Here is a 26,952-nt window from a genome sequence, read left to right on the forward strand (position 1 = left end):
AGAAATGAATCTTTAGAGAATCATATAAGACACTTGAATCTTAAACTCCTGAATTTTCCTAAAGTGATAGGAAAAATGCCATATTATTCCTTAAAGAAATATTTTCTTGAGATTCTACAGTCTGACCCTGAGAAAATTCCTTCTATAAACAGAATTTATTTCCTTCCAGTTGCGAGCAGATTGAATTCTCAGCAATCGCAGCCTGTGAATTATCCTAATGTTGCTGATAATTTGACAGATTTCCTTGAAAACTCAGGCACGGAGATTGAGCGACCAATATTATTAGTTTCATTTATTCTGAACAAGGAATCATTGAAGTGATGAAAAGGTATTTTAGGGATATCTCTTCTATATTTCTTAATCAGATGATTAATATTTTTCTTGATTTTGCTTGTTCAACGCAAGAGAGAAGAAAATAGTTTCTTGCTCTTAGATTCAAAGCTATTTCTATAGGGTGTTCCTTTGTCCTCAGATACCCATGTAAATGTGTCATCAAATATCATAATGACTGCTGTGACTTTTTTCTTCCAGAATTGTTTATTCCCTTTTCTATGCCCCTCCCCATAGCTCAAATGTTACCAGTAGAGATGGGGAATATTTCTTGTTAATAGTATTAACATCTTGCACAAAGTTAACAGATTTTTCTTTGTATTTTGAAATATTCTCTTATCTATTTTCTGTTTGCAAGGTGTATTGCTTTGTTTAAGAACATAAGAACATGCCATACTGGGTCAGACCAAGGGTCCATCAAGCCCAGGATCCTGTTTCCAACAGTGGCCAATCTAGGCCATAAGAACCTGGCAAGTACCCAAAAACTAAGTCTATTCCATGTTACCATTGCTAGTAATAGCAGTGGCTATTTTCTAAGTCAACTTAATTAATAGCAGGTAATGGACTTCTCCAAGAACTTATCCAATCCTTTTTTAAACACAGTTATACTAACTGCCCCAACCACATCCTCTGGCAACAAATTCCAGAGTTTAATTGTGCATTGAGTGAAAAAGAACTTTCTCCGATTAGTTTTAAATGTGCCACATGCTAACTTCATGGAGTGCCCCCTAGTCTTTCTATTATCCGAAAGAGTAAAAAAACGATTCACATCTACCCGTTCTAGACCTCTCATGATTTTAAACACCTCTATCATATCTCCCCTCAGCCATCTCTTCTCCAAGCTGAATAATCCAAACCTCTTTAGTCTTTCCTCATAGGGGAGCTGTTCCATTCCCTTTATCATTTTGGTAGCCCTTCTCTGTACTTTCTCCATCGCAATTATATCTTTTTTGAGATGCGGCGACCAGAATTGTACACAATATTCAAGGTGCGGTCTCACCATGGAGCGATTCAGAGGCATTATGACATTTTCCGTTTTATTCACCATTCCCTTTCTAATAATTCCCAACATTCTGTTTGCTTTTTTGACTGCCGCAGCACACTGAACCGATGATTTAAATGTGTTATCCACTATGACGCCTAGATCTCTTTCTTATTTATTTATTTATTTTTATTATTTTCTATACCGGCTTTCACGACCAAAGGTTGCATCAAGTCGGTTTACATTTAACAAGTCGTGCATTGAACATAGAACTCAAGCTATTGAACTGGTGCAGAAAGTAATAGTTACAATGAACAAGGAAGATTACAATTGGGAGAGGAGGAAGAAGAGAGAAAAGGGGCAGGAATATTTACATAGTAAAACACATTTACAGAGAATATTTACACAATATGCAATATTGGATCTGTGTCTAGAGGAGGTCGTGGGCTGAATGAAGTCGAGGAAGTGGTAGGATATTTGGGTGATGGAGTTCATACTGGGATAAAGGGAAGAAGGAGGCTTGGGACGACTAATTTAAGGGTTGAAGGGAACCTGGATCAGACTGAACTCTGGTAGGCTTTTTTAAAAAGCCAGGTTTTTAGTCTTTTCCTAAAAGTTGGTAGGCACGGTTCCTGGCGAAGCTCTGATGGGATGGAGTTCCATAGGCGCGGTCCTGCTGTAGATAGAGCTCTGTCTTCGAAAGATTTGTGTTGGAAGGTTTTGGCTTTTGGAACATGAAGTGATTCTTTGTAGTGTTCCCTAGTTGGTCTGACAGAGGTGTGTTTCTTGAGGGGCATTTGTAGATTTAATGGTGCGAGTTGATGGATGACTTTGAAAATGGTGGTAATAGATTTATACATAATTCTGTAGTGAATGGGTAGCCAATGAAGGGTTTTCAAGATGGGGGTGATGTGGTCGAATTTCCTGGAGTTGGTCAGAGTTCTGGCGGCTGTATTCTGCACCATCTGTAGAGGTTTTGTATGAGAGGCAGGGAGACCTAGTAGAATAGAATTTCAATAATCCAGTTTTGAGAAGATTATTGCTTGTAGAATTGTTCTGAAGTCCTGTGAGTGGAAAAGTGGTCTGATTCTTTTAAGGATGAATAACTTGTGAAAACAGTCCTTGGTCGTTTGGTTAATGAATGATTTAAGGTTTAGGCGGTTATCGATGATTGCTCCTAGGTCTCTTATGTGAGAGGTTTGCAGTAGTAGCACCTAATATGGAACCTAACATTGTGTAACTATAGCATGGGTATTTTTCCCTATATGCATCACCTTGCACTTGTCCACATTAAATTTCATCTGCCATTTAGATGCCCAATTTTCCAGCCTCACAAGGTCTTCCTGCAATTTATCACAATCTGCTTGTGCTTTAACTACTCTGAACAATTTTGTATCATCTGCAAATTTGATTACCTCACTCGTCGTATTTCTTTCCAGATCATTTATAAATATATTGAAAAGTAAGGGTCCCAGTACAGATCCCTGAGGCACTCCACTGCCCACTCCCTTCCACTGAGAAAATTGTCCATTTAATCCTACTCTCTGTTTCCTGTCTTTTAGCCAGTTTGTAATCCATGAAAGGCCATCGCCACCTATCCCATGACTTTTTACTTTTCCAAGAAGCCTCTCATGAGGAACTTTGTCAAATGCCTTCTGAAAATCCAAGTACACTACATCTACTGGTTCACCTTTATTCACATGTTTATTAACTCCTTCAAAAAAGTGAAGCAGATTTGTGAGGCAAGACTTGCCTTGGGTAAAGCCATGCTGACTTTGTTCCATTAAACCATGTCTTTCTATATATTCTGTGATTTTGATGTTTAGAACACTTTCCACTATTTTTCCTGGCACTGAAGTCAGGCTAACCGGTCTGTAATTTCCCGGATCTCCCCTGGAGCCCTTTTTAAATATGGGGGTTACATTAGCTATCCTCCAGTCTTCAGGTACAATGGATGATTTTAATGATAGGTTACAAATTTTTACTAATAGGTCTGAAATTTCATTTTTTAGTTCCTTCAGAACTCTGGGGTGTATACCATCCGGTCCAGGTGATTTACTACTCTTCAGTTTGTCAATCAGGCCTACCACATCTTCTAGGTTCACCGTGATTTGATTCAGTCCATCTGAATCATTACCCATGAAAACCTTCTCCATTACGGGTACCTCCCCAACATCCTCTTCAGTAAACACCGAAGAAAAGAAATCATTTAATCTTTCTGCGATAGCCTTATCTTCTCTAAGTGCCCCTTTAACCGCTCGATCATCTAATGTTCCAACTGACTCCCTCACAGGCTTTCTGCTTCAGATATATTTTAAAAAGTTTTTACTTGAGTTTTTGCCTCTTTGGCCAACTTCTTTTCAAATTCTCTCTTAGCTTGTCTTATCAATGTCTTACATTTAATTTGCCAACATTTATGCATTTTCCTATTTTCCTCTGTTGGATCCTTCTTCCAATTTTTGAATGAAGATCTTTTGGCTAAAATAGCTTCTTTCACCTCCCCTTTTAACCATGCCGGTAATCGTTTTGCCAGCTTTCCACCTTTCTTAATGTGTGGTATACATCTGGATTGTGCTTCTAGGATGGTATTTATTTATTTATACAATGAACACGCCTCTTGCACACTTTTTACTTTTGTAGCTGCTCCTTTCAGTTTTTTTCTAACTATTTTTCTAATTTTATCAAAGTTTCCCTTTTGAAAGTTTAGCACGAGAGATGTGGATTTGCTTCCAGTCGTTAATTCAAATTTGATCATATTATGATCACTATTGCCAAGCGGCCCCACCACCGTTACCTCTCTCACCAAATCCTGTGCTCCACTGAGAATTAGATCTAAAATTGCTCCCTCTCTTATCGGTTCCTGAATTGAATTCTCCCATTATTACCGCACTACCAATTTGGTTAGCTTCCCTAATTTCTCTTAGCATTTCACTGTCAGTCTCACCATCTTGACCAGGTGGACGGTAGTATACTCCTCTCACTATAGTCTTCCCCGACACACAAGAGATTTCTAGTCTTTCTAAATATATTGAAATTCAATAAATATAAAGTACAAATATATATATATATCTCACATAAAAAAGGAATCATCAACAAAAAAATTTATTTTTTTATTTATTTTTTAAACACATTTTATATTTTTTTTATCAGACAAATATCCTATACCTCAAAAGATTGGGCGATAAAGCTAGTTCATACCATATGCTTATTTCCCTGCATATCAGCAGCCATAAATTATAAACATTACTGGCATAAAAAATACCCCAATAATGATGCAAGTGTATGAAGCGACTGTCCCATGAAAAGCTTTTTTAAGAAAATGGCTACTAATTAAAAGATTGAATAATTTCATTTGCTTCCCATTAATAGTGTTTATTTACATGTCCAGGTCTCAAATGTTTCCAAAAGTACAATATCTTCGCCTTCAATCACCTTAATTGATTTTTTCAAAAAAATCATAGATAGCAATTTCTGTATGCCCCATGGACTTTGACATTGTTTTAAAGGGATTTCTGTTAGCAAATGAGTATTTTTACCTGCAGAAATACCTTTAAAAATTGCTTCCCAAATTGAAGAGAGTGCATATTATGATTTATTTCTCAATACTAGATACTTTAATCAAAAAGGACTTTTTCCCCACTGTGGAAAAAATCTTTATTATATAAGGTTCTGTGTCTGTTGTTGTAATCCCAATCACAATTAATAAAGGAGTGTTATGCAAAGTACCAAATTCTGGACATCACTTTTAATGTCATGCAAACTATTCAGGATCCAAAAAGCTTCTTATTTTGTCTCCATGGAAATTTACCAAAATGAAAATGTATGGAGAGTGGGGGTTTTACCCATTCTTCACAGGAGTATGAAGCTAATGATCTTCGATACGCTAATCCTTCCAATTCTCCCTTTCCTAGGGATTACAACGAACAAGCCAGAGAGAATATATCAGAAGAAATAAATTCAGCAGTAGTACGCAACAGTAGCATGCATCTCAGAGCTGCATGTTATCAGACTGCTCCCCAAGGGGCAAAGCAACAGCAGGGTAGAGATAGCAGCTCAGACTGACCCAAATGTGCCTCAAGCAGAAAATGAAATCTTTCATTCAGGAGAAAGGCAAACAGTATATAAACTACATGGACACACAGCTAGCAATAGCTAACAGATTTGGGTATTATATCTTCTTCATATGGAACATTTTGGATCAAAGATTTGCTCTAGTACAAAAGTAGTTCATGGAAAAAGAAATCAAACTTCTGGAAAGTGGAAAGTGAAAAGGAATGAAAAAAAACCCCGAAAAACAAGAACACATATGCAAGTTCTTACACAAAAGTAACTGTGGAATTTTTATCTAGTTTTTAAAAAAATCATACAATACTTGCAGAGCTTTTTGAGTGCGATTTCTCTGCGTTTTCTCTTTTCAGAAGTGAAAGGACATTAAATCATAGGGCAAAAGATGAAACACTTCAAATTGTGAGTGCAAACTAACTTGCAAGCTATTTTTGGCTTCAGTTTTGACAAACTTAAATCTAGATCTAGGACTAACTCCTCAAGAAAGAAAACTAAAAAGTCATGGGAGAGGGGGCGGTGTCCTTTCGTGGATTACAAACTGGTTAAAAGACAGGAAACAGAGAGTAGGATTAAATGGTCAATTTTTTCTCAGTGGAAAATGGTAAACAGTGGAGTGCCTCAGGGATCTGTACTTGGACCGGAGCTTTTTTAATATATTTATAAATGATCTGGAAAGGAATATGATGTGTGAGGTAATCAAATTTGCAGATGATAAAAAATTATTCAGAGTAGTTAAATCACAAGCAAATTGTGAAATTGCAGGAGGACCTTGCGAAACCGGAAGATTGGGCATCCAAATGGCAGATTAATGTGGATAAGTGCAAGGTAATGCATATAGGGAAAAATAACCCTTGCTGTAGTTACACGATGTTAGATTCCATATTAGGAGCTACCACTCAGGAAAATGATCTAGGCATCATAGTGGATAATACATTGAAATTATCGGCTCAGTGTGCTGTGGCAGTCAAAACAGCAAACAACTCCCGAGCTGAAGCAAGCTGCATGTGCCGGCACCCAGGTCTTCGGGACAGCGAACAATGGCACTGTCCCAGCCCGCCCCGGCCCTCCCCTTCAAAGACGTCCGGCACTTGTGCGCGAACCAGGCTTTAAGCACAGGGCGTTTAAAATCCAGGCTTAAGAGTGTAGTCTTAAACCTAGGAAAGACACAAAATAGGTATCTTAATCTGCATATATATTCAATTCTTAAGTAGTTTTAAATTGGTTTCAGAGAATATCAAATAAACATACTTGTAATAACTTGTAATAACTGTTTCAGTAACTGATATAAAACTGATATATTTTAATCGGGGACACTTTTAAAAAATATGGGTTATTTGCAGGTCTGTGCTTACCTTAATACGGGATTGTCCTTTGAAAACCTGGGGGCCAGCCAAAGTCAGTGCCCTAAAGCAGGGACAGGGATTTCAAAATCAAATTCCTGCACATTGCTTGTCAGACCCAACCTTGGGTCTGCTCCTTTGCCGGTGAAAGTGCATTAAACAAAGGAATATTAAACAAGTGTCAAATACTGTTCCTCAGTTTTAATTTCATGCAAAATACTCAGGAGCCAAAAGGTTTCTCCTCACTGAACGTCAGTAGAAATTCAGTTTCACCCAAATGGAAATGCGAGAGATTTACCCACTCATTGTTAACGGACCTTTGCCCACGGAGAGGGAAGGAGATTTTTAGCTACCAATTTTACCAGGGTAACTACGCAGCTAATTAGGTTAAATCATTTGAAAATTGTACTCAGACTGTTTTACTTTCAGCATACTATTTATGGCAATGTCTCTGAGGGTCAAAGAGATAATCCTTCAAAGAACAGCTAAATGTTTGCAGATTGCAGGCCGTGCCGCAGCCGGCACAGCTGAGTATGAGCAGCGAGCAGCTGCGCACTGTGGGGCGGATTTTAAAACCCCTGCATGCGTAAATCCTCCCGGATTTACGCGTGCAGGGCCCTCCCGCGCCAGCGGCCTATTTTGCATAGGCCGGCGGCGCGTGCAGAGCCCCGGGATGCGCGTAAGTCCCGGGGCTTTTTAAAAGGGGCGTGTCGGGGGCGTTGCCGAATGATGTGGCGTTTCGGGGGCGTGACACGGCGTTTTGGGGGCGGCGACGCAGGCGTGGTTTCGGCCTGGAGGCGTGGCCGCAGCCTCCGGACCAGCCCCCGGGGCTGGAACATGGAGCGGGGCAGCCGGCCGGCGTGCGCTGATTTACGTCTGCTTTTCGCAGGCGTAAATCATGAAACAAAGGTAAGGGAGGGGGTGGGTTAGGTAGGAGAAGGAAGGGGAAGGTGGTGGGAGGGCAAAGGAAAGTTCCCTCCAAGGCCGCTCCGAAATCGGAGCGGCCTCGGAGGGAACAGGCAGCGCGCGCTGGGCTCGGCACGCGCAGGTTGCACAAATGTGCAACCCCTTGCGCGTGCCGACCCCGGATTTTATAAGATACGCGCGTATCTTATAAAATCCAGCGTACTTTTGTTTGCGCCTGGTGCGCGAACAAAAGTACGCGATCGTGTATTTTTTGAAGATCTATCTCCCCGTGCCTCCCCCAAAATGTACAACAAAGTCAGAGCTGCCCCACACACAAAGCATTCGGTAAAACCAGGGCAACATTTTCCAAACCTACAGCTAAGAGACAATAAATATTATAGTATTATCAATAATAACGAACTGTAATTTTGAAAGAGTTTCTTCCATTTCATACATACAAACACTTCAGAAATTAATGCCCAATTAGTTTTTGGGAAGACAAATTCTCAGACTGCACTTGGGCTGATCTATAGCCGAAGGTGATTGTACTAGAAAGATGAGAGCTGCTCATGGCATGTGGGCAATGACAATTGCCCCCAAGATGACTCAATAACACCTCCAGCCAGGTCCACTTGCTCAATAATAGATGAATTTTAAAAGCCTGATGCGCTCCAAAATTTGGAGATTATGTATGTCTAGCTGGTGCGCACAGAGTGGAATTTAAAAGCCACCCTTGTACACACGTATCTCCTGGTTCGCGTACCAGCGAGAAAGCCCAAAAAGGGGCGGGGTATGGATGTGGTCTAGGTGGGGCAAGGGCATCACATGGGCGTTCCGGGACTTTTCATGAAATGTGCGCATATGTATTTATGCACATAAGTGCGTGCCGGTATACCCTGCCATGTAACTTTGCTACTTCTATGGATGGCAGAGGTGTTACTGATTCACCTTGGGGCAAATGATTTGGGTGCATGATCATGCTGGCAATTGCTAGATGCTGTTAGGGAAGATTTGTCTATTATGAGGATGTGGCTACCGAATACTGTCATTTCTTGGTCAGACATATTTTCCAAGGCCAGTTTGTATGGAACAGCGGATATGGTGTCACAGCCAGGTTAAAGTTAGTCAGCAAATTGGCTCCTGGCTGTGTGCTCAAGGGGGCAGACATGTATGCTAAGCATGTATGCTCATGGGATTATATGGGTGGGACGGATCCATTTGTCTGAAGAGGGTCTGGATATTTTCAATAATGCTGTTTAGGAGGTCTGGGAGGGTGCGCTGCATCTGGAATCATATGCTGCATCTCATGGGGGTGAAGAGATAAGTTTACTTAACTTGTCCCACGGCAGAATTACCTGAGCAGTATGGACTAGGGTACTGTTGAGGGATTGCTCAGGTGGACTGGAGCTGTTGACAGTGGATACCCCTAGTGGATTTGATGTGATTGGTTTCAGTGACATTGATGTGGGGGTCTCAAGGGGGCAGCAGTGTGGTGCATCTTGCTGGGGGTGAAGCCGATGACCACCAGGGCAGTTGTAAATGTTTAAAGATGGGGCTCAGGTGAAATTCAGTGTTTTATTTAATGGAACTAGGTTAATTGTGAAGAGGGCCAGTTTGAGGGAGGCCTTATAATACTGGTTGCCTATAACAATTTTTCTAGTTACCATTTTTTAAATAAATAGAAACAATCTTATTCTGCATCTGAAACGAAACAATATGTAAGAAGTCAAAAGATTTGTATCCACTGCACAGAGTGGAACAATCTTAAGGAAGTATAACATTTACTAGAAAAGGACATACATTCAAGGTGAGGTTCTTTTGTGCAGATCATAACGGTTTGCTTTTTAATGCTGGTATATAATTGAATCCCCCAGACAGCCTTTAGTACTGGCAAGTTGAATGAATTGTTTGCTGCAGTGATTGCATTGCCATTTGATTCAATGCAGCATTTGTTATAGTAATCCATTGAAGGGACAATCATCATATGAATTCCCCCCCACCCCTAGCCGCAATGTCAAGCTGTAAAGTATTTGTGGAAACTACCCATCACATTTTGAAGTTTTTGACTTTATTTTATTAAATAAAATAAACTGCAAGGTAGTTATCCTCAACCAGGAAGGCTATGGATCCAAGTCCAATGTCTAGACGGGGAGAAAGAATTATCTTCCATGGCCCCTGGTGTGATCAGTCACTATCTCTATAATAAATTCACACTCTAGTTCAAAGATCTCTAGCAGGTGCCAAATGGTAAAGAATAAGAGCAGGAAAGCCAAAATCAACACCACAGGCAAAAACCATGAATCAAACCAGGGTTCATCCATCCGTTTCACATCCAGAAGGATATAAAGTCAAAAGGAAACTGCAGGAGACCAAAATTGGTGTTCAAATAAAAGATAGACCTTACTGTAATTTAAAGAAGAGGATCCACACCAAGATCATAAAACTCAAAATCAGCATAGAGCAAATAATCAAAAAAGCAGATAGTTTCTTTGTCAATTCTTGTTTTCCTTACTTCCTTTCCTGCTCTTGTACCTTCATCCATTGAAAAGATATCCTCCCCAGTTAGGGGAGGATAGCTAGAGTGTAACTCTAACATCAGCCAAGAAACATGTGGAAAAATATCCTCAAGTCAAAGAAAAATATCAACAATGAGTTCCAAACTGTCATAAAACCTTCAAAGTGTAAGCCACTTATCCAAATAGTGAACCTCTTGATTTTTTACCTCAAAAGACACTGAATTTCTCTTCATCCTTGCTTTACCTATTTGCTTGGGTAAAAAGATCTATTGACCCAATCTCTTGGGATACCAAGGGTACACCCTTCCCCTGAGACTGGTCAGATGGAAAAATCCCCCAAAATAGTCTAATACTGGAATCGAAATTAGGTCTGATGACCAGAAGCTCACCAAAATATCATTCTCTTCTGTTGAGACCTTGGGTGAATCTCAAGCTCTTCTCTCAATCCTTCACTCTAATTTACCCACACCCAATCTGAGCATGCTCCAGAGAGCTTTATAATCCTCGGAAGTCTTACACTAAAAATGTAAGGTTATAACATGATGAGGAATCCTAGATGTGAAACTCCCTCCCACTGCCATGGCTGGAAAATATACAAGGGAAATATTAGTGACAGGCAGAGCCCTGTCACAAAACCATATGAAAAGACAGTACAGCATATGACATTAAACCATAAGGGTCAGTGATGATAATAAATATCCATAGCTTGGAAACATTCAGGCTCCACTGATTCTGTGGCATTAGCCTTTGCCTTCACAAATGTCCATTTCTTGATACTGGTTGCAAGTCTCTTAAATTTTGGCCACTAGGAGCTCTAACTGCATCTATGAACTACCGGTAGGCTAATGGTATTATTATGATTATTTTTTATTTATAATTTCTTTATTAATTTTGAAACAAATTACATCAAGCAACATGTTACACTGGAATTGCAAAAGGAAGAACAAAAGAATAAGCATTGTCATTATAAAGAACTATCCATCAACAGATCTCACACTTCTTGTGGGGATCAAAGAAATTACATTCAGGAAATAAACCAACAAATATAAGTGCTCATAAGAACATAAATTGCTGCCATACTGGGTTAGATCGAGGGCCCATCAAGTCCAGCATCCTGTATCCAAAAGTGGCCAATCCAGGATACAAGTACCTGGCAAATACCCAAGCATTAAACAGATCCCACGCTATTAATGCGGGTAATAATTAAATCCAAACTAAGAACAAAAGAATTGTCATAATGGATCAGACTTAGTGACCATCAAAAGTCCAGTGTCCTGTTTCCAATATTGGCCAAACCAGGTCACAAATACCTGGCAGATCCAAACAGTAAGTAGATCCCATGCTGTTGTCGTACAGTGATAAGTAGTGGCTATTTCTTATGTCTACTTGGTTAATAACGGTTTATGGACTTTTCCAAACCTTTATTTTAAACTACATCCTCTGGTAATGCAGTCCAGAACTTAATTGTGCATTGATTGGAAAATATTTTTCTCTGATTTGTTTTGAATGAGCTACTTGCAAACCTCAGAGTGCCCTCTAATCTTTGTATTTTTTGAAAGACTAAATAACCACTTCACATCTACTCGTTCAAGACCTCTCATGATCTTAAAGACCTCTATCATATCCCCCCTCTCAGCCATCTCTTCTAGAAGCTGAACAGCCCTAACCTCTTTAGCCTTTCCATCCCCTTTATTAATTTGGTTGTTTTCTCTACCTTTTTCAATGCAGCTATATCTTTTTTGAGGAGAATTGGAAATGGGCATCTCCCTATTGCACAAGACTGCTTCCAGCTGGCTTGGATTGAAGAATTTAAACTTGGCCCTACTCATCTTTACAAAACATCTATAAGGATATTTTAACAGAAATGTGGCACCCAAAACCAAAACCCTAGATATTGTTTTTATAAAACTGCTTTCCATCTCAGATGAGTAGAATAGGCTACATCTAGAAATAAGAACATTTTTTAATCAAAAAGTTAATTCTCCCTGAGATGGAAAAACATGTTGCTCTAGTATAACCTCCTCTTGAGGTCATCAAATTACAGCAGGTATAGAAACCTCTAGAGAATCAAAAGGGACCACCCATCTTCACCCTGTCCTCCAATAGAAAGTTTAAAAAATCCTTTGAAACCAGCAAAATGGACTCGACTGGAACCTTCAATAGTTCAATATAAAATTGCTTCAACATCTCCAAAAGAGCCATTAATGAAGAAAATTGAGAATACATAAATTTAATCTCCTGGAGTAATTTTTAAAACTTTCAAGTTTACAATGTAAAGATTATTTGTGCTGAATTAAAGCTGCATTGTGTAGGTTCTTAAATTATGAGCCCAAATTGGCCAACTTAATCTCATGGACTTGGATCTCCTGCTTTTGAGAATTAACTCCAAATATGCTACTCAACCATCTATTCTCTTTTAACAACTTCAAAACAATCCTTAATTAAAGAAACACAAACTGTGTTATGTCTATGAATTGCCACTATGAAATAAAAAAACTCTGAAAAACTTTTTTAAGGGTGGAGTGAAAGGTTTCATATCATTTAAACATTACCATCCAGTAATGATATAATCATTTTTTAATCAACTCTCCAATCTCCATCCGTTGTTTATATTTCTGAACGTGATAAATCAATCCAATTACCGTATTTCCACGACAATAACCCGCCCACGTATATAACCCGCCCACACACATAACCCGCAGGTTTTCAAGATTTATGTAAGAAAGTTTTAATATACCCCGCCTCCTCATATAACCCGCAACGCCCGATTACCGTTATATTCAACGACGAAGCCATACCGATCGCCCCATTATAACCAATCGTCGTTATATGTTTTGTTAAATATGCTACCTTTTACCTTTAAGGTTTTTTGGGAGCAATCACGATATAGTGTGCAACTAAGACATACAAATAAACAAAAGATCGAAACCGGGAGAATTCATAATCAAATGGTTACCCATTCATAATCGGTAACCATTACTTAAGCGCTGTTTCATCATTTGACCTAAAGCCCAACCGTTGGCCTAACAAAGTCACATGCTTTTCCTTAGAAAATAGTGGGAACCGTTGATACGTACCCTTTAGCAAAAGCTCAGGTCGTCGCGTACCCCTTCCTAGGTGATCTTTTTTTACGTAGAGTCCATCAAATAAAAGCATCATGCTTTTAATCAAATTACATCATGAAAAAGAGCGCAGCAAAAGTACAGACGTACAGACTAACCAGACTTACGTCCCAACATTGCTGGATCTGCAGAGCTGAATCAGGAAATTTTTGCTCAGTGGACGTTGCTGAGAGAGTGGAGCAAACAGTATGCCGGCTGCAATTGACAGAGTGAGCTATATATAGCGGCTGCCAAGGGGCTTACGCTGCAACGCTGCACCCAATAGCGTTGCTTAACTATTGCGCGCGTGGTGTAGTATGTGTCGATCAAGTTTAGTTCACAAAGTTCTTCGCACCGCCGCTGAATTCTAAGAGGTATGTTTAGTTTCGTTGCACTTGAATAAATTATAAAAAATGAACAATATGACTTTAAAATTCTACTGACAAATTAAAATTTCTCAGAAATGTTAAAGATTATTAAATACTTAAAAATTCTAATTACAAATAATTTTTTCTTTAGAGAACCATGCCTAAGCGAAAGTCATACACGGCCGAATTCAAACTTAATGTAGTTGCACGTGCTGAAGCAACCAACAACAGATCAGCTGCCCGAGAATTTGAAGTTGACGAAAAGTCTATAAGAGAATGGAGAAAAGATAAGGCTGCATTAGAGAAACCCTTTGGTTAGGTATTCTGTTAGTCGTTTTCATGTAAAAATTTTTCTGGATAACCCGCCCACGTTTATACCCCGCGGAGGCATGCGGGGTAGGTAAAAACGCACATTACCCGCGGGTTATATGCGTGGAAATACGGTAATGTGTTGTGGTTTTTTATCAAAGGAAATTTTTTTTTTTTAAATAAAAATTGTGTGCATCTCAATTCACAATTTAAAATATTTAATCTTATAGTTCCACCACCTCTATCTATTTTCATACTAGTCAATATGCTCTCAAGCGCGTCTCCATATCTAAATCAAAAAAGTTAAACTCAACGTGAAACAAAAATTTACCGCCCTCCCAACGAGGCTGCGTTTCAGATATCCATAGTCTTTCCTCAGGGGATATTTTATCTTAAATCTATCGATTTCTTTATCGACATCATTTCACGAATTGTTAATTCAATAAGGTGCGCTGTTCCATTAGCTTCACTTCTTGACTATTCCAGACGCCATATCCTCTTTAAGCTGACCAATATATACTAACCAGACAAATACAAACTGACCAATTAGAAACGAGCAATTGAAGTGAATACGCCTTGTGTTCACTGGACCAAAGTGGACCAATCCAATTCTTTATTTAAACCCCCTGGAGTTTGCGTTCTTAGAGTAAAAATCCAAAATGCCTCCTGATAATTCAGTTTAGTCACTCTATCCCCCCCCCCCCCCTAGTAGAAATATTCATATGATCTATAATGATCCATTTTGGATTTTTACTCTAAGAACGCAAAGTCAAGATGACTCAATGTGTGCAGAGTCCTATCCACCTTCAAAAGTCACCCCCATGACAGTTTCAGACAAATGGGGGAAATTCCCAGGACTTGTAACAAGCTCAACCCCTGCATTGGAAGGAGCATGTATGTCGGGGGATCAATGAAAGATGATCCTTCCAAAGTGAAGAAAAGCCACCAAGCTCAATGGATCCCTTTTCCATAGTTAGATGAAACAAACACCCCTCTATCAAAGGTTGAGTCAAAGACCCAGTTGGAAATGTTCTAATTAGTCTGCTTCCTTTTCTTTCCTATGGCTAACTACAAGTAGGGGAGAAATAAGAAATTTAGAAGGAAAACAATACTCTGCCACAGTGTAGAATTCAATTTTTCTCCAGGGGTGTGCCCCTTAGATGCTCAGCTTTGGCAGCACACTGCAGTGAGCTGCTTCTTATAGGCCTTAAAGGCACCGCCTTCATGTGGACAGATGCCTTGATCTTCTGGGTATGCACTCTACCAATGAGAACAAGAAGGGATACAGGGACCTTGGGAACAGCTAGAGTGATGTCTCCCTCATCATACAGCAGCCCTCAATAATGTACCAGAATGCCTGCTTCTTAAAGGCTTCAATAGCACTTCTTTGATGATGTTAGATACCTCCCATCTTCCAGGTAGGCAGTCCACCAATGGTAACAAGGGGAGATCTGGGGGTCAGGATTATTTAAACCAGTCTTCCATGTAGAAATGCAAAAGGTTAAACCAGGGATGGCAAACTCGTATCCACGAATGCCACAAACAGGCCAGGTTTTCAGGATATCCACAATGAATATGGCATGAGATAGATTTCGCTATCCCTGGGCTAAACAATCAATTATCAATACAAACCTTTGTAAAATTATTTAAAAAGCAACAGTATTTGTTTGCCACACTTGAACTGTCTCTTTCTAAACTCTTTTCTTAATATGTTCCACAGTAATGGCATTCAAGCTTAATAAAGAATGCACAGCACAATGCGACATATCCCTTTATCTGTCTTAACACATGCTGCAATATTTCTCTTATTCTCAATCTCTGGAAACACCTAGAATAATTAACTGAGCACAGAACTTACTTAAACTGCTAGAGGATCCTTACATTTATGACTAAATTGCAGGCCTCACTGACTGCATTTTCCCCAGTGGCTGATGTTTCCTGGGTACATAATCTTCTATCACACAGAATGTTGACAGAGACAATTACAGGTTAGAACTACAGTGAAGCATGCTCTGAACTGATCCTCCTATTTCTATGCTACTGACATTACCATTACATAGCATATGATCTTCATTAGTATCAATATTTATCCTAGGGTCAGACATATTGATATTACAATTAAATGAGCTCTATATATCCTACAGTAATAATTAGGTCTGTTCATAAAGGTGACTAATTTTTCAATATATACAATGAATTTAAAATTGTACACGTCTTAGCGACAGCAGCATGACCACTATTTAATATCTGCCAGTAGTCTTTATTACTACATTGGCTGTGGTGATGATAAATCTAAATTCTGATTTCTTTACAAATTCTTCTTCCCTTCCCCTGGCTTTTTTCTCTCTCTTACATCATGATCAGTGTGAAGATAAGCAAAGATCTTCCTTTCATAAGTCCATTGGGGCCACCAAATATCCCATAACCTGTTCGACAATGCATGCACATCCGCCCTCAGTGAGGGCACACAGTAATCATGGAGCCCATTAGCACTGCTTTATCTGCAGAAATAGCTTTTTGTATTGCCCTCTGAATGAACAGGGATGGTTTTGCCCTGTTTTGGGATATCTGGTGGCCCCAATGGACTTGTGAAAGGAAGATCTTTGCTTATCTTCACCAATCTTCACATTCAGCATACTAAAATCTTGTTAGGTTCTTTTATACTTCAAAATTATGTACTAATATGAGTTAGCTAGACCACAGTATGTATTCATAGAGACAGCAGGAAGATAATATTTTCCTCACCTAAATTCAACTACCTTCCATATATTGGAAAGAAAAAGCAATAAATGTATATTTTATATATATAGTTTTCCATGTTACTACTGTTTGAGACACTCATCATACAAATAGACAGACTGTGATTAGTATCAATCAGAAGTATATGGTACAGTCAAAACACCAGGTGCTGTACTCTCCAAGAACAACATTGATTGTCCAACACAACTGAAAATTAGCATACGGTCTGTCCACATGATGGTATAGTGAGGGAATGCACAATATCAACCCGTTTATTGTTTTTCATCAGGTGTGGTTCATTTAAACACAATCTTAAGGAAAGATCACAGATAGTCATTGAATAAAGCAGGCCATTCATTATAAATTCTGTATTTATGAAAAAAAAAACTGCAAACAAATTGGAGTGTAATGAAACGCTGTTTAAGACACAGCAAGGATGAATTCAAGATGTGTTGAAGAATTGGCCCTATGGCCGGCCCATACCACCGTGGCACAGGGAAGCTTGGACGTGTCTCAAGAGGCGATAAACATGAGCTCCAGATGGAAGGATTGGTCAGGCGGCTGCTAGTCCAGGTGGGACCACTCTTCCAGCAGGAGAGGTGTGGATGGGGTTTAGTCTCCGAGATATCGTCCCCCATTCCTCAGCCAGTGAAGGAACTTGAATTGCCTGGGTATGATGTTTGGGGCAGCGTTCAAAAGTGGCAAAAATTCAATGGAGGAAGGAAGCTACGATACGAATTTGATAAAGGAAGGAAGGAAAGGAGTTAAGGGCTAAGACATGACAGAGGTAAGAATGGTTTTCTAAAATTTCGGATTTTTAATATTCATTAGATATTTAATGAAACATCTGGCTAGACAACACCTAACATTAAATGTTTAAGTCAAAAATAATTTGTTTTCCATTAAATTGCAATAAAAAATGTAAGGTAAAATGCATGAATACCTGATACACTTTCATAATGCTAACAGTTTCTCCTCCATTTGGGTCCAGAGCCCCTTGGCTTTGCAGTAGATTTCTCACTGTCTCTTCCATCCTGCGGGAAGAAATAAGCAACCATTTTAAGGTCATAAATCTTTACCTGTAGGAAAGATATACGGTTCATTGTTTGGATCCAGTGAGGGAGGCAATATATCATTGTAGCGACTACAGTGCTAAATGAAGATTTGCTTGCCAATGTGAGTAACCCAGGACTCACTATCATTTTCAAATCGAATTGTTAATATGTTCAAATTATGTTTATTTTAATTCAGAGAATTGTAAGAGTCATGTTTTGTTGCTTAAAAAAAAACCAATTTTTTTCAGAAAGGTTAAACAAGAGTTAAATTTAAACCTTACAGGTCAACGGACAGATCAGGAACTCATTCTTAAATGGGACAGATATCTCAGTAAAGGGAAACATACCATACAGATTGGCCAGCTGAGGCAAAATGCTGTAATTCGAGGCCTAAGCCGTCCCATGTGCAGAAACAGAAACTGAGTAACCTATATTTAAATAAGAGAATCCTAGATTTCTCCAAACCCTCTCCAATTCATTCACAGTGAAACCTCTTGCTAGATTTCTTAAGCTCATATTATTTAGATACAAACCAGGTAGCCTGACTATCTCTCCTATTGTATACACTTTATGGCTATTACACTTAATGATGACTCAAAATAAAAAAATGAATGTTAAATATGATACAAGTTTTGAACAACAGAGAAAAACTATGAATAAATCTTCTGTTCAACTATGTTCTGGCCTTGATTTACAATTCTACATCAGAAATTAAATATCTAACATAACAAAAACACAATAAAAATCAAATATCAGAGGGTTTTGTCAATCCAGTGCAAAAAGTTGCGTTTTTAACCATTATAGAACCTTTGAGAATAAATTATTTTGAAAGCAATCAAAATTATATATGGTTATCTATTCAGTAACAACACTCATTTCTATTCAATCATGTCCAAGCTTTGAACAATTATCTTTATTTACATTCTGAGATGCACATATTGAATCAGATGCCCACTGACATTTTACTTATTTTTAGTTGATATGCAAAAGGTTTAGCATTGCCAGAATGCAGATAAAAAAAAAGCAGTACCATCTGTTGACCAAATGTAAAACAAAGTAAAAAGCCAGCTCCAATCTCCAGTTCACACTGTGGTGTACAGGTTTCCAGTTGCAGATTGGAACAATTTCTGCTCATAGGCTGACCTTAATCAGAGCCCTTTATACTCATGAGACCAAGTCAGTTTGCTTCAAAACATGATACACACAAGATAGACAGGGAGCTGTAAACACATTTCCGTTGTCAAAAATATAAAACATCTCATTTGAAATGGCTTAACAGGTAAAAGGTCAGGTGCCCACTGATGATATAGTTCAAGTTTTTTTTTGTTTGTTTGTTTTAAAGAATGCCTTGACATGCAAGAAAACAGCACTAAATTTAACTCCTTGTAGGCAGAAAATGTATTTATTCTTGACCAGGAGAACACAACTGTGGTCCTCAAATGCCTGATACAGCTCAAAGGATTTCAGGCTAAGCTAAAAACAACCTGTTGAGGACACCTGGGGAACAATGATCCCAAGGACCATGTGGCTTACTTTTTAATTTCAAATTTGCCTCACAGCCGATGACAACCAGATTAAAGTTTGAAAAGTAGAGCTGTGTTTTGCTTTCTCTCTTTTGGCCTGTGTGTTCATGTTCTTATTCCTGTAAAACATTTTAAATGTTTTAACCTTCTCCAATACGGTTTGGATACTCTTCTTCTCCACTCTCTACCCCAAAGCCAGTTCCTTACAATGCTGAAAAAATAATGAATTTCATGAAAATAAATTCCTTCTTGGAAGAGACAGATGTAAAAGCCAAGGGATCAATTCATTCAAATTCAAGAATTGTCAGAATTTCCAGCAAAATAATTATTCTTTGATTTTGACAAATAAATACAATTACATTCTCGGATTTAAAATAATGTGGCTTTCTGAGACACACATGGCCTGCGAAACAAACATCTTCTACATTGGGTTTTAGATCAGCTCTCATTCAGAATCCCATGATATATTATCAGCTTCATTACAATATGCATGACCCTCATTATCCCTTGTTGAGATGCAGAGTTGCTCCCTGAGAATCATCTGAAATTGACTGGAGAAAGCATACTGAACTTGCTCTTACTCTGATGCCAGCTTACCACTAAGGACAAGAAGCCCAAAACACTTGACCACAGTTCAATTACTACACTGCCACATGCAAATGTTCCAACCCAATTACATATCTCAATTCCAAAGGAATCAACGAGGAAAATGGGGGGGAAAAAATCTCTTTAATGCCTGGTGAAAACAACACCATCATAATTATTTATTGGCATTTGACATTCTGCTTTTTACCAAGAATGGCCGCAAAGCAGATTACAATAAATGTAAAGTAAGTTACAATAATGCTAGATCAACAAACAATATTGGTTAAGGATCTTATAATATTAGAAGGAAGTTAAAAAAAAAATACTCACAAGAGTTAAAGGCTTACATGAACACAAAAGTCTCAGAAATGAAAATAAAATGCTTCATCCCCTTTTCATCATTTGTCCCACCCTTATTACATTAGCAGAAATACTGCACATTAAGGGGGAACAGTTCCTGCCTCCATTCCACCCACCCCACACCCCCAGGTTTGTTTTTCCTTTTGCTCTGACAGTTCATAACTTATGAGTGCCACATATTTAGAAAAATGAGGTGTTTTTTTTTTTTTTTTTAAACATTTGTTTAAAATAGATGCATTACCTTTCATAACTAACATGTTTCATCTGCATTTGTGAATCCTTCTCTTTGTGGTTCCTGATCACCTTTGATTCAGCAATTTTATTCCAAATATACTATGGGGTAGATTTTCAAAAAGCGCGCCTTAGCGTACTTTTGTTGGCGCATCAGGCGCAAACAAAAGTACGCTGGATTTTAGTAGATACGCGCGTAGCTGCGCGTATCTGCTAAAATCCTGGATCGGCGCGCGCAAGGCTGCCGATTTCGTGTAGCCGGCGCGCGCCAAGCCGCGCAGCCTGCTGCCGTTCCCTCCAAGGCCGCTCCGATTTCGGAGCGGCCTTGGAGGGAACTCGCTTTCGCCCTCCCCTCACCCTTCCCCTCCCTTCCTCTATCTAACCCACCCCCCGGCCCTATCTAGACCCCCCCCTTACCTTTGTCGGGGGATTTACGCCTCCCGGAGGGAGAAGTAAATCCCCGCGCGCCAGTGGGCCTCTAGCGCGCCGAGACGGGACCTGGGGGCGGTTCCGGAGGGCGCGGCCACGCCCCCGGACCGCCCCAAAACCACGCCCCCGGGCCCGTCCCCGAAATGCCGCGTCCCGCCCCGAAAACGCCGTGCCGATCGGCCCCACCCCCGACACGCCCCCGACATGCCCCCCTCGAAAAACCCCGGGACTTACGCGAGTCCCAGGGCTCTGCGCGCGCCGGTAGGCCTATGTAAAATAGGCGCACCGGCGCGCAAGGCCCTGCTCGCGTAAATCCGGGCAGATTTACGTGAACAGGGCTCTTAAAATCCGCCCCTATGTGTTCTTTGCCATTTTGTATGGCACAGAAAATACAATTGTAGAAGTGTGTGTGTGTGTGTGTGTGTGTGTGTGTGTGTGTGTGTTTGTGTTCAGCGTCTGGGGTACAGGAGAGGTGTGAATGATCTGTCCTAGTGGTACTTATTTATTTATTTATTTGGGTTTTTTATATACCGGCATTCGAGAACGCAGTCCCATCATGCTGGTTCACATAAAACAGGGGTGCATCGTAAACATAAACTAAAAACAATGGTGCGGAAAATGCAGTTACATATAACAGGGAGATTGGAACTTGGCAGAGAAAGAAGAGAAAGGACAGGTTATTAATTCTTATAAACTTTAATTCTTATTAAACTTATAGCTATGAATGGCTATTTTTCATGTGTTATCTGTGCGAATGTAGATATATTGCATGAGAGTTACCGTAAAAAGTGAATTTTAAAAGCCCGGCGCATGCCAAAACCAGGAGACACACGGATATGTCAGGCTGGCGCGTGCCGAGCGGATTTTAAAAGGCGCCTGTATATGCGCAGAAATGAAAAGCTCCGAAAAAGGGGAGAGCATGGGTGTGGTCTGGGCAGGCCTGGATTTCAACATCAAATTTTTGCGCAAATACGTGCACAGGCGCGCGTCAGGGGCTAAGGAGGCTGTGTAAGTAACATAATGTGAATTAGATAGATAGCAGGATTTTAAGGGTCGGGGCTAACAAGGAAAATGGGAAGCTATTAAATAAGGGGGCGAACTGGGGAAATTGACAAATGCATCGGCGCTTGTGTCTATTAAATCTCCCCACTTATGCAATAGAAGCAGTATTTGTGTGCATAGGCATGCCTCCACTTAAAATTGTAAACACATTTGCCTGCGGTCAGTCTATTTTAATAACATGCATGCATATATGCGTGTATATTATAAAATGGCAGCATCCCTGGAAACGGGCTGACGAATGCGCGCACACATAGGCGTCCGTGCGCCTGTTTAAAAGTTACCGTCTAAGTGTCTTGCAATATCCTTCCAGTCTTGGGTCACGGATATTCAATAAACGCTTAGGGGTAGATCTGAAAAAAGGTTTGCATGAACGTAGACCGTTTCAAGTGCAAGTTCAACTGTGTGAGGGATGAGAAAATGAATAAGAGAGGGTATAAAGTTGTGAATGAAAGGAAAGAGAGGCTTCGGGTGGAATAAGAGGTAGTATGAGTTAATGTTGTACAGGTTAATGAAAGTGCTGGGAATAGCCATATAAGGTTTCAGAGGCAAGAACTCTGATCCCAGGATGAAAAAGAAGCACTGGCTCTTTAAAAAATATTATTGTATTGGAAACATAAATCAGGGGAAGACTGTTTGGGCTATTAAATGATAAACTAAAGGAAGAGGGTTTACTGTAGCTAGATTTCCTATTTTTCACAAAGTATAAAAATGTGTTTGACGTGTCTAAATTGCTGCCATAGGTAGTAATGGGAGCTCTACAGCTATTACTACTACTACTAAACATTTCTATAGTGCTGCACTTTTATAGTGCCTCACAACATATATAGAGCTGTACAAACACACACAAAAGACATTCCCTGCTCAACTAAGCTTACAATCTAATAAGACTAACATACAGGACGAGAGACTTGGGGTATTTCATAAAGTAAGACAATGATTAAAAATGAAAAAAAATAAGTAAATTAATGAGGCTAAAAAGCAGACAATCAGGCCTAAGATTTAAAAGCAGCCTCAAAAAGGTGGGTCTCTAGATGGGATTTAAAAATGGTGAGAGGGAGCATGGCGCACCAGTTCAGGAAATCTATTCCCAGCACACAGCGCAGCCAGGAGGAAAGCAGGGAGTTGAGAATTGGCAGTAGAAGAGAAGGGCACAGATAGGAATGATTTGTCTGATAAAGAGCGTGCATGAGGAGGGGTCTAGAGAGAGATAACAGAGGAGAGGTAGTGAGGTGCTACAGAGTGAAGGCATTTGTAGGTGAGAAAGAGGAGCCTGAACTGTATGCAGGCGCGGATAGGGAGCCAATGCAGTGACTTCAGAAGAGGGGTTATGCGAGTGTAGTGAATGGCGAAAGATAAGTTGCGCGGCTGAATTTAGGATAGATTGTAGTCCTTTGTCCCAGATTTACTCTAGCCTCAGGCAGGAGTATATATATATATATTTGGGTCCAAGATCTTTTCCAAGTACTTAAAAGGTATGCATGCGAATCAGTGTTTGTAGACATATCTGTGAGCAGAGTGGATGATATTAATGGTACTTCTATGGTCCCTCCTTCAATGCATGCCAACTCTCTCTTTTCAGGCCATGGCAAATACTTTTTTTTTTGTGGACCACTACTACTTCTACTACTTAACAATTTTGTAGCACTACACGGCATACGCATCACTGTACAAACATACAAAAAGACAGCCCCTGCGCAATAGAGCTTACAATCTAATAAGACAAACATACAGGACAAGAGACTTGGTTAAAAGAAAAGAAATTAGTCAAGACTAAAAGCAGACAATCAGGCCTAAGATTTAAAAGTGGTTTCAAAAAGGTGGGTCCTTAGATGGGATTTAAACATGGTAAGAGAGGGAGCATGGTGCACCAGTTCAGGAAGACAATTCCAAGCACATGGCGCAGCCAGGGTGGAAAGCATGGAGTCTGGAATTGGCAGTAGTGGAGAAGGGCACGGATAGGAGTGACTTATTCGACGAGTGGCTTGCACGAGGAGGGGCGTAGAGCGAGATAAGAGAGGAGAGGTAGTGAGGCGCTGCAGAGTGAAGGCATTTGAAGGTGAGAAAGAGGAGCTTGAACTGTATATGCGGGACTACCTCCCAGATATCAGCTGCTTTTTCAGACCTGGTCCACTATTTGCGTTCCAGAAGACCAAAAAGAATTTGGGTGAATTCACAGATGAATTTTAAAAACTTTTATGTGCGTAAATGTAAAATACTATTGCAGCAGTTTTAAAAAGCCATTCACTCGTGTAAAGTGCCCTTACACAGGTAAATCCTATGGACAATTCAATGGCATATACTGTAGCAATTTTCAAAAGCCCACTCACTTGAATAAAGTGCATTTCCACGGGTAAAGCCAATTTTAAGCATGTAAATGCTTTTTAAAATCAGGCCCTTAGCCTTTAAAATTACTCTTAATTCAGTTCATGTAAGTTGGTATTAATTCTACCATAGGACAGCTTTTCACAGAACTTATGGTTCAGAGGTAAAATTAGTTAGGTTGTCTGCACAGCACAGTTTCTCTTGTAAAACCAGAAGCCTATTTTGTTGTAAGACATCACAGAGATTGATTGACTGAAGAAGTAAGTGTTCCTTCTGGACTATAATGATCAAGATTCTCCCTTCCAGCAAAACCACAATTTCCTCTGACAGAGCAAAATATACAGTATGTCAAACTTACCCTGATGATAGAGCGTGTTGTTCTAACTGTATGTTAAACACAGTAATTTTTTTTTCTTTTTGCCATCACAGAAAATGTGAATCTTTCCTAAAGCTCATTTAGTTTATACAATGAAACCCCTGATAAACTCCCCATTTGCTCCAAAGAACCATTCAGGTGATTACTATAGGGAAAGAAGGGATACTTGTGTGAGCAAATAGAGAAACAAAGCCCTGAGTCTACCTGCTATCTAAAACAACCACCTGTCTCCCCCCCCCCCCTTTCCCGCATAAAACAAAACAATTAAGTTCTGCTCTAATCTGCTTTATTGCAATGTCTGTCACTCACAGCTACCATGTTTTTGTCAGCATTGATTCCTGAAGGAGAGAGCTATTTAGGTGCAGGGAAGCCAGGTCTAAGGAAGGGCCTCTCAAACCAGTCCTCGGGTCACACCCAGCCGGTCCCGTTTTCAGGATCTCCACAATGAACGTGCATGAGATGGATGTGCATACAATGGAGGCCGTGGATGCAAATCTACCTCATGCCTATTCACTGCAGATATTCTGAAAACCTGACTGGCTAGGTGTGTCCCAAGGACTGGGTTGAGAACCATTGGTCTAAGGTATTGCAACAGGAAGGGAAAACGGACAAGCTAGATGGACCTTTTACCCTGCCATCATATTTTCAGTTTCTAAGAGGAAACAGGAAACTTTTCGGAATTTCAGATTAATCAGAGCACATGTAAATGATGTGTACTCAAATTCACTTCACCTGCATAAAACTAATACATAATCACTTTGGATAATCAAGAAGCCCTGAATGAGTAGTGGCACCTGAAGCCCACTGCTTGGTCCCTCCCTCAAACCCAAAACACTTATAGCATCATATTTCTAGGATTTAGCTTCACCCTAACCCCATGTGACTAATAGGCCACTGCTAATTACTAAAATGTGGTATGCATCCATTATCAGACAACAGTAATATAATTTGCCATGCCGCCAAAATAAATGCATACTATAGGCTAATTCTTGGCATTCTCTGACTTGTAATATTAAAGGGGCAAAATTAACACTCCACAGGTGTTACTTGATTTGAGGATTACCAATACAACGATATTCTGAGCTGCACTAGGCCTTAGCCAAACTAGAGCTGTTATACTACTTTAAGAACTGAAAATCAAATTGTACCCACACTGTAGGGCTGATGAAAAAGGTTATTTAAAAAACTTTTGAGGTCTTCTCAGGGAAAAGACCATACCATGGCACTATAAAAACAGAATTTTAACTAAAGCAGTTTAGTTCAATTTGCACTATAGACCTCACCAAACCACCTCAGCCTCTCTAGTGTGCATCTGCTCATCAATGTTCCAGGGTGTATGCATGGAACAAGATGTCTTAAGCTAGTCTCAAGAAATATTCTCAAAAATGGATAAGCAGTGTGAACAGAGTGGAGTGGAGATGTAGCCTAGTGATTAGACTAGTGGGCTATGAACTGGGGAAACCAGGGTTCAAGTCCCACTGTTGCTCCTCGTGACCTTGGGAAATTCACTCCATTGCCTCAGGTACTAACTTACCCCTTGATTCATCAAAATGTGATAATGCATGGATAACGCCTGCACTAAGAAAAATGGAAGTGTTTATGGAAATTTTAGAATTAACGCACTACACTATAACATACCACTTCAAATCGGTAGCATCGTGTGGTACGGTAAACTTTTCGCACCCCGCAATAATTCTTATTTCGCATCTCACGCTAAGAGAGTGAGAGAGTGAGATAGAGACAGACTAGCTATAAGGCCCTCCTAGTAGTCAAGTATTTATATCTCTATAGGAGGGCCCTCTAATAGCTCGAGGTGAGGTGTTGGGGGTGGTTTTAGGGGCCAGTTTTTCATGTAGAGTGAAACGTACGAACAGCACAGTACACCTCGGTGAAGATTTGACGTCATTTGGAGTGAGCAAAGTCTCACAAAGATGACATTTCTACTATGCCCTCTCATCCTAGCTTGACGGATTCTATAACAAGGTACCATCAACTAATTAGTGATCGATAGTATGGGATTTTGTTATACAGTGAATTCAAGAACATCAATCATAATTCACAGATATCTTGATTTTGGTGAATGTTTTCCAGCAGTTCTGGTCTCTTTTTCTCTTCCCCAACTCCCCTTTTTTCTCAGCCTTTTCCACACCCTACCTGTTTTTATTTTCTCCAGGTATTAGCAGCAATTTCTTTTCTCCCATTCCAAATTAAGCCCCAGGAGCATGGACTTGGACAGATGATATAAGATGGTCCAATCTTTTTTGTATTAGTAGTTTGGGCAAGGAACATGGCAGTCAACTGACAGGTTGTCATCCTTCTTTCCAGGTATGTTAAACCATAAATCTACCAAAGA

At 39.8% G+C, this 26,952-nt stretch overlaps 1 protein-coding gene across 1 annotated transcript in view; it reads right to left on the reverse strand.

Annotated features, from left to right (window-relative positions):
- NCKAP5 (NCK associated protein 5) overlaps positions 1–26,952 on the reverse strand; it is a 1,124,153-nt gene that overhangs the window by 538,561 nt on the left and 558,640 nt on the right. The window contains 1 exon segment of the mRNA XM_029607891.1: positions 17,600–17,690. Within this exon segment, the coding sequence (XP_029463751.1) occupies positions 17,600–17,690 (91 nt within the window).

The sequence above is a fragment of the Rhinatrema bivittatum genome, chromosome 6, assembly GCF_901001135.1.
Source record: "Rhinatrema bivittatum chromosome 6, aRhiBiv1.1, whole genome shotgun sequence".
NCBI classification, from domain to species: domain Eukaryota; kingdom Metazoa; phylum Chordata; class Amphibia; order Gymnophiona; family Rhinatrematidae; genus Rhinatrema; species Rhinatrema bivittatum.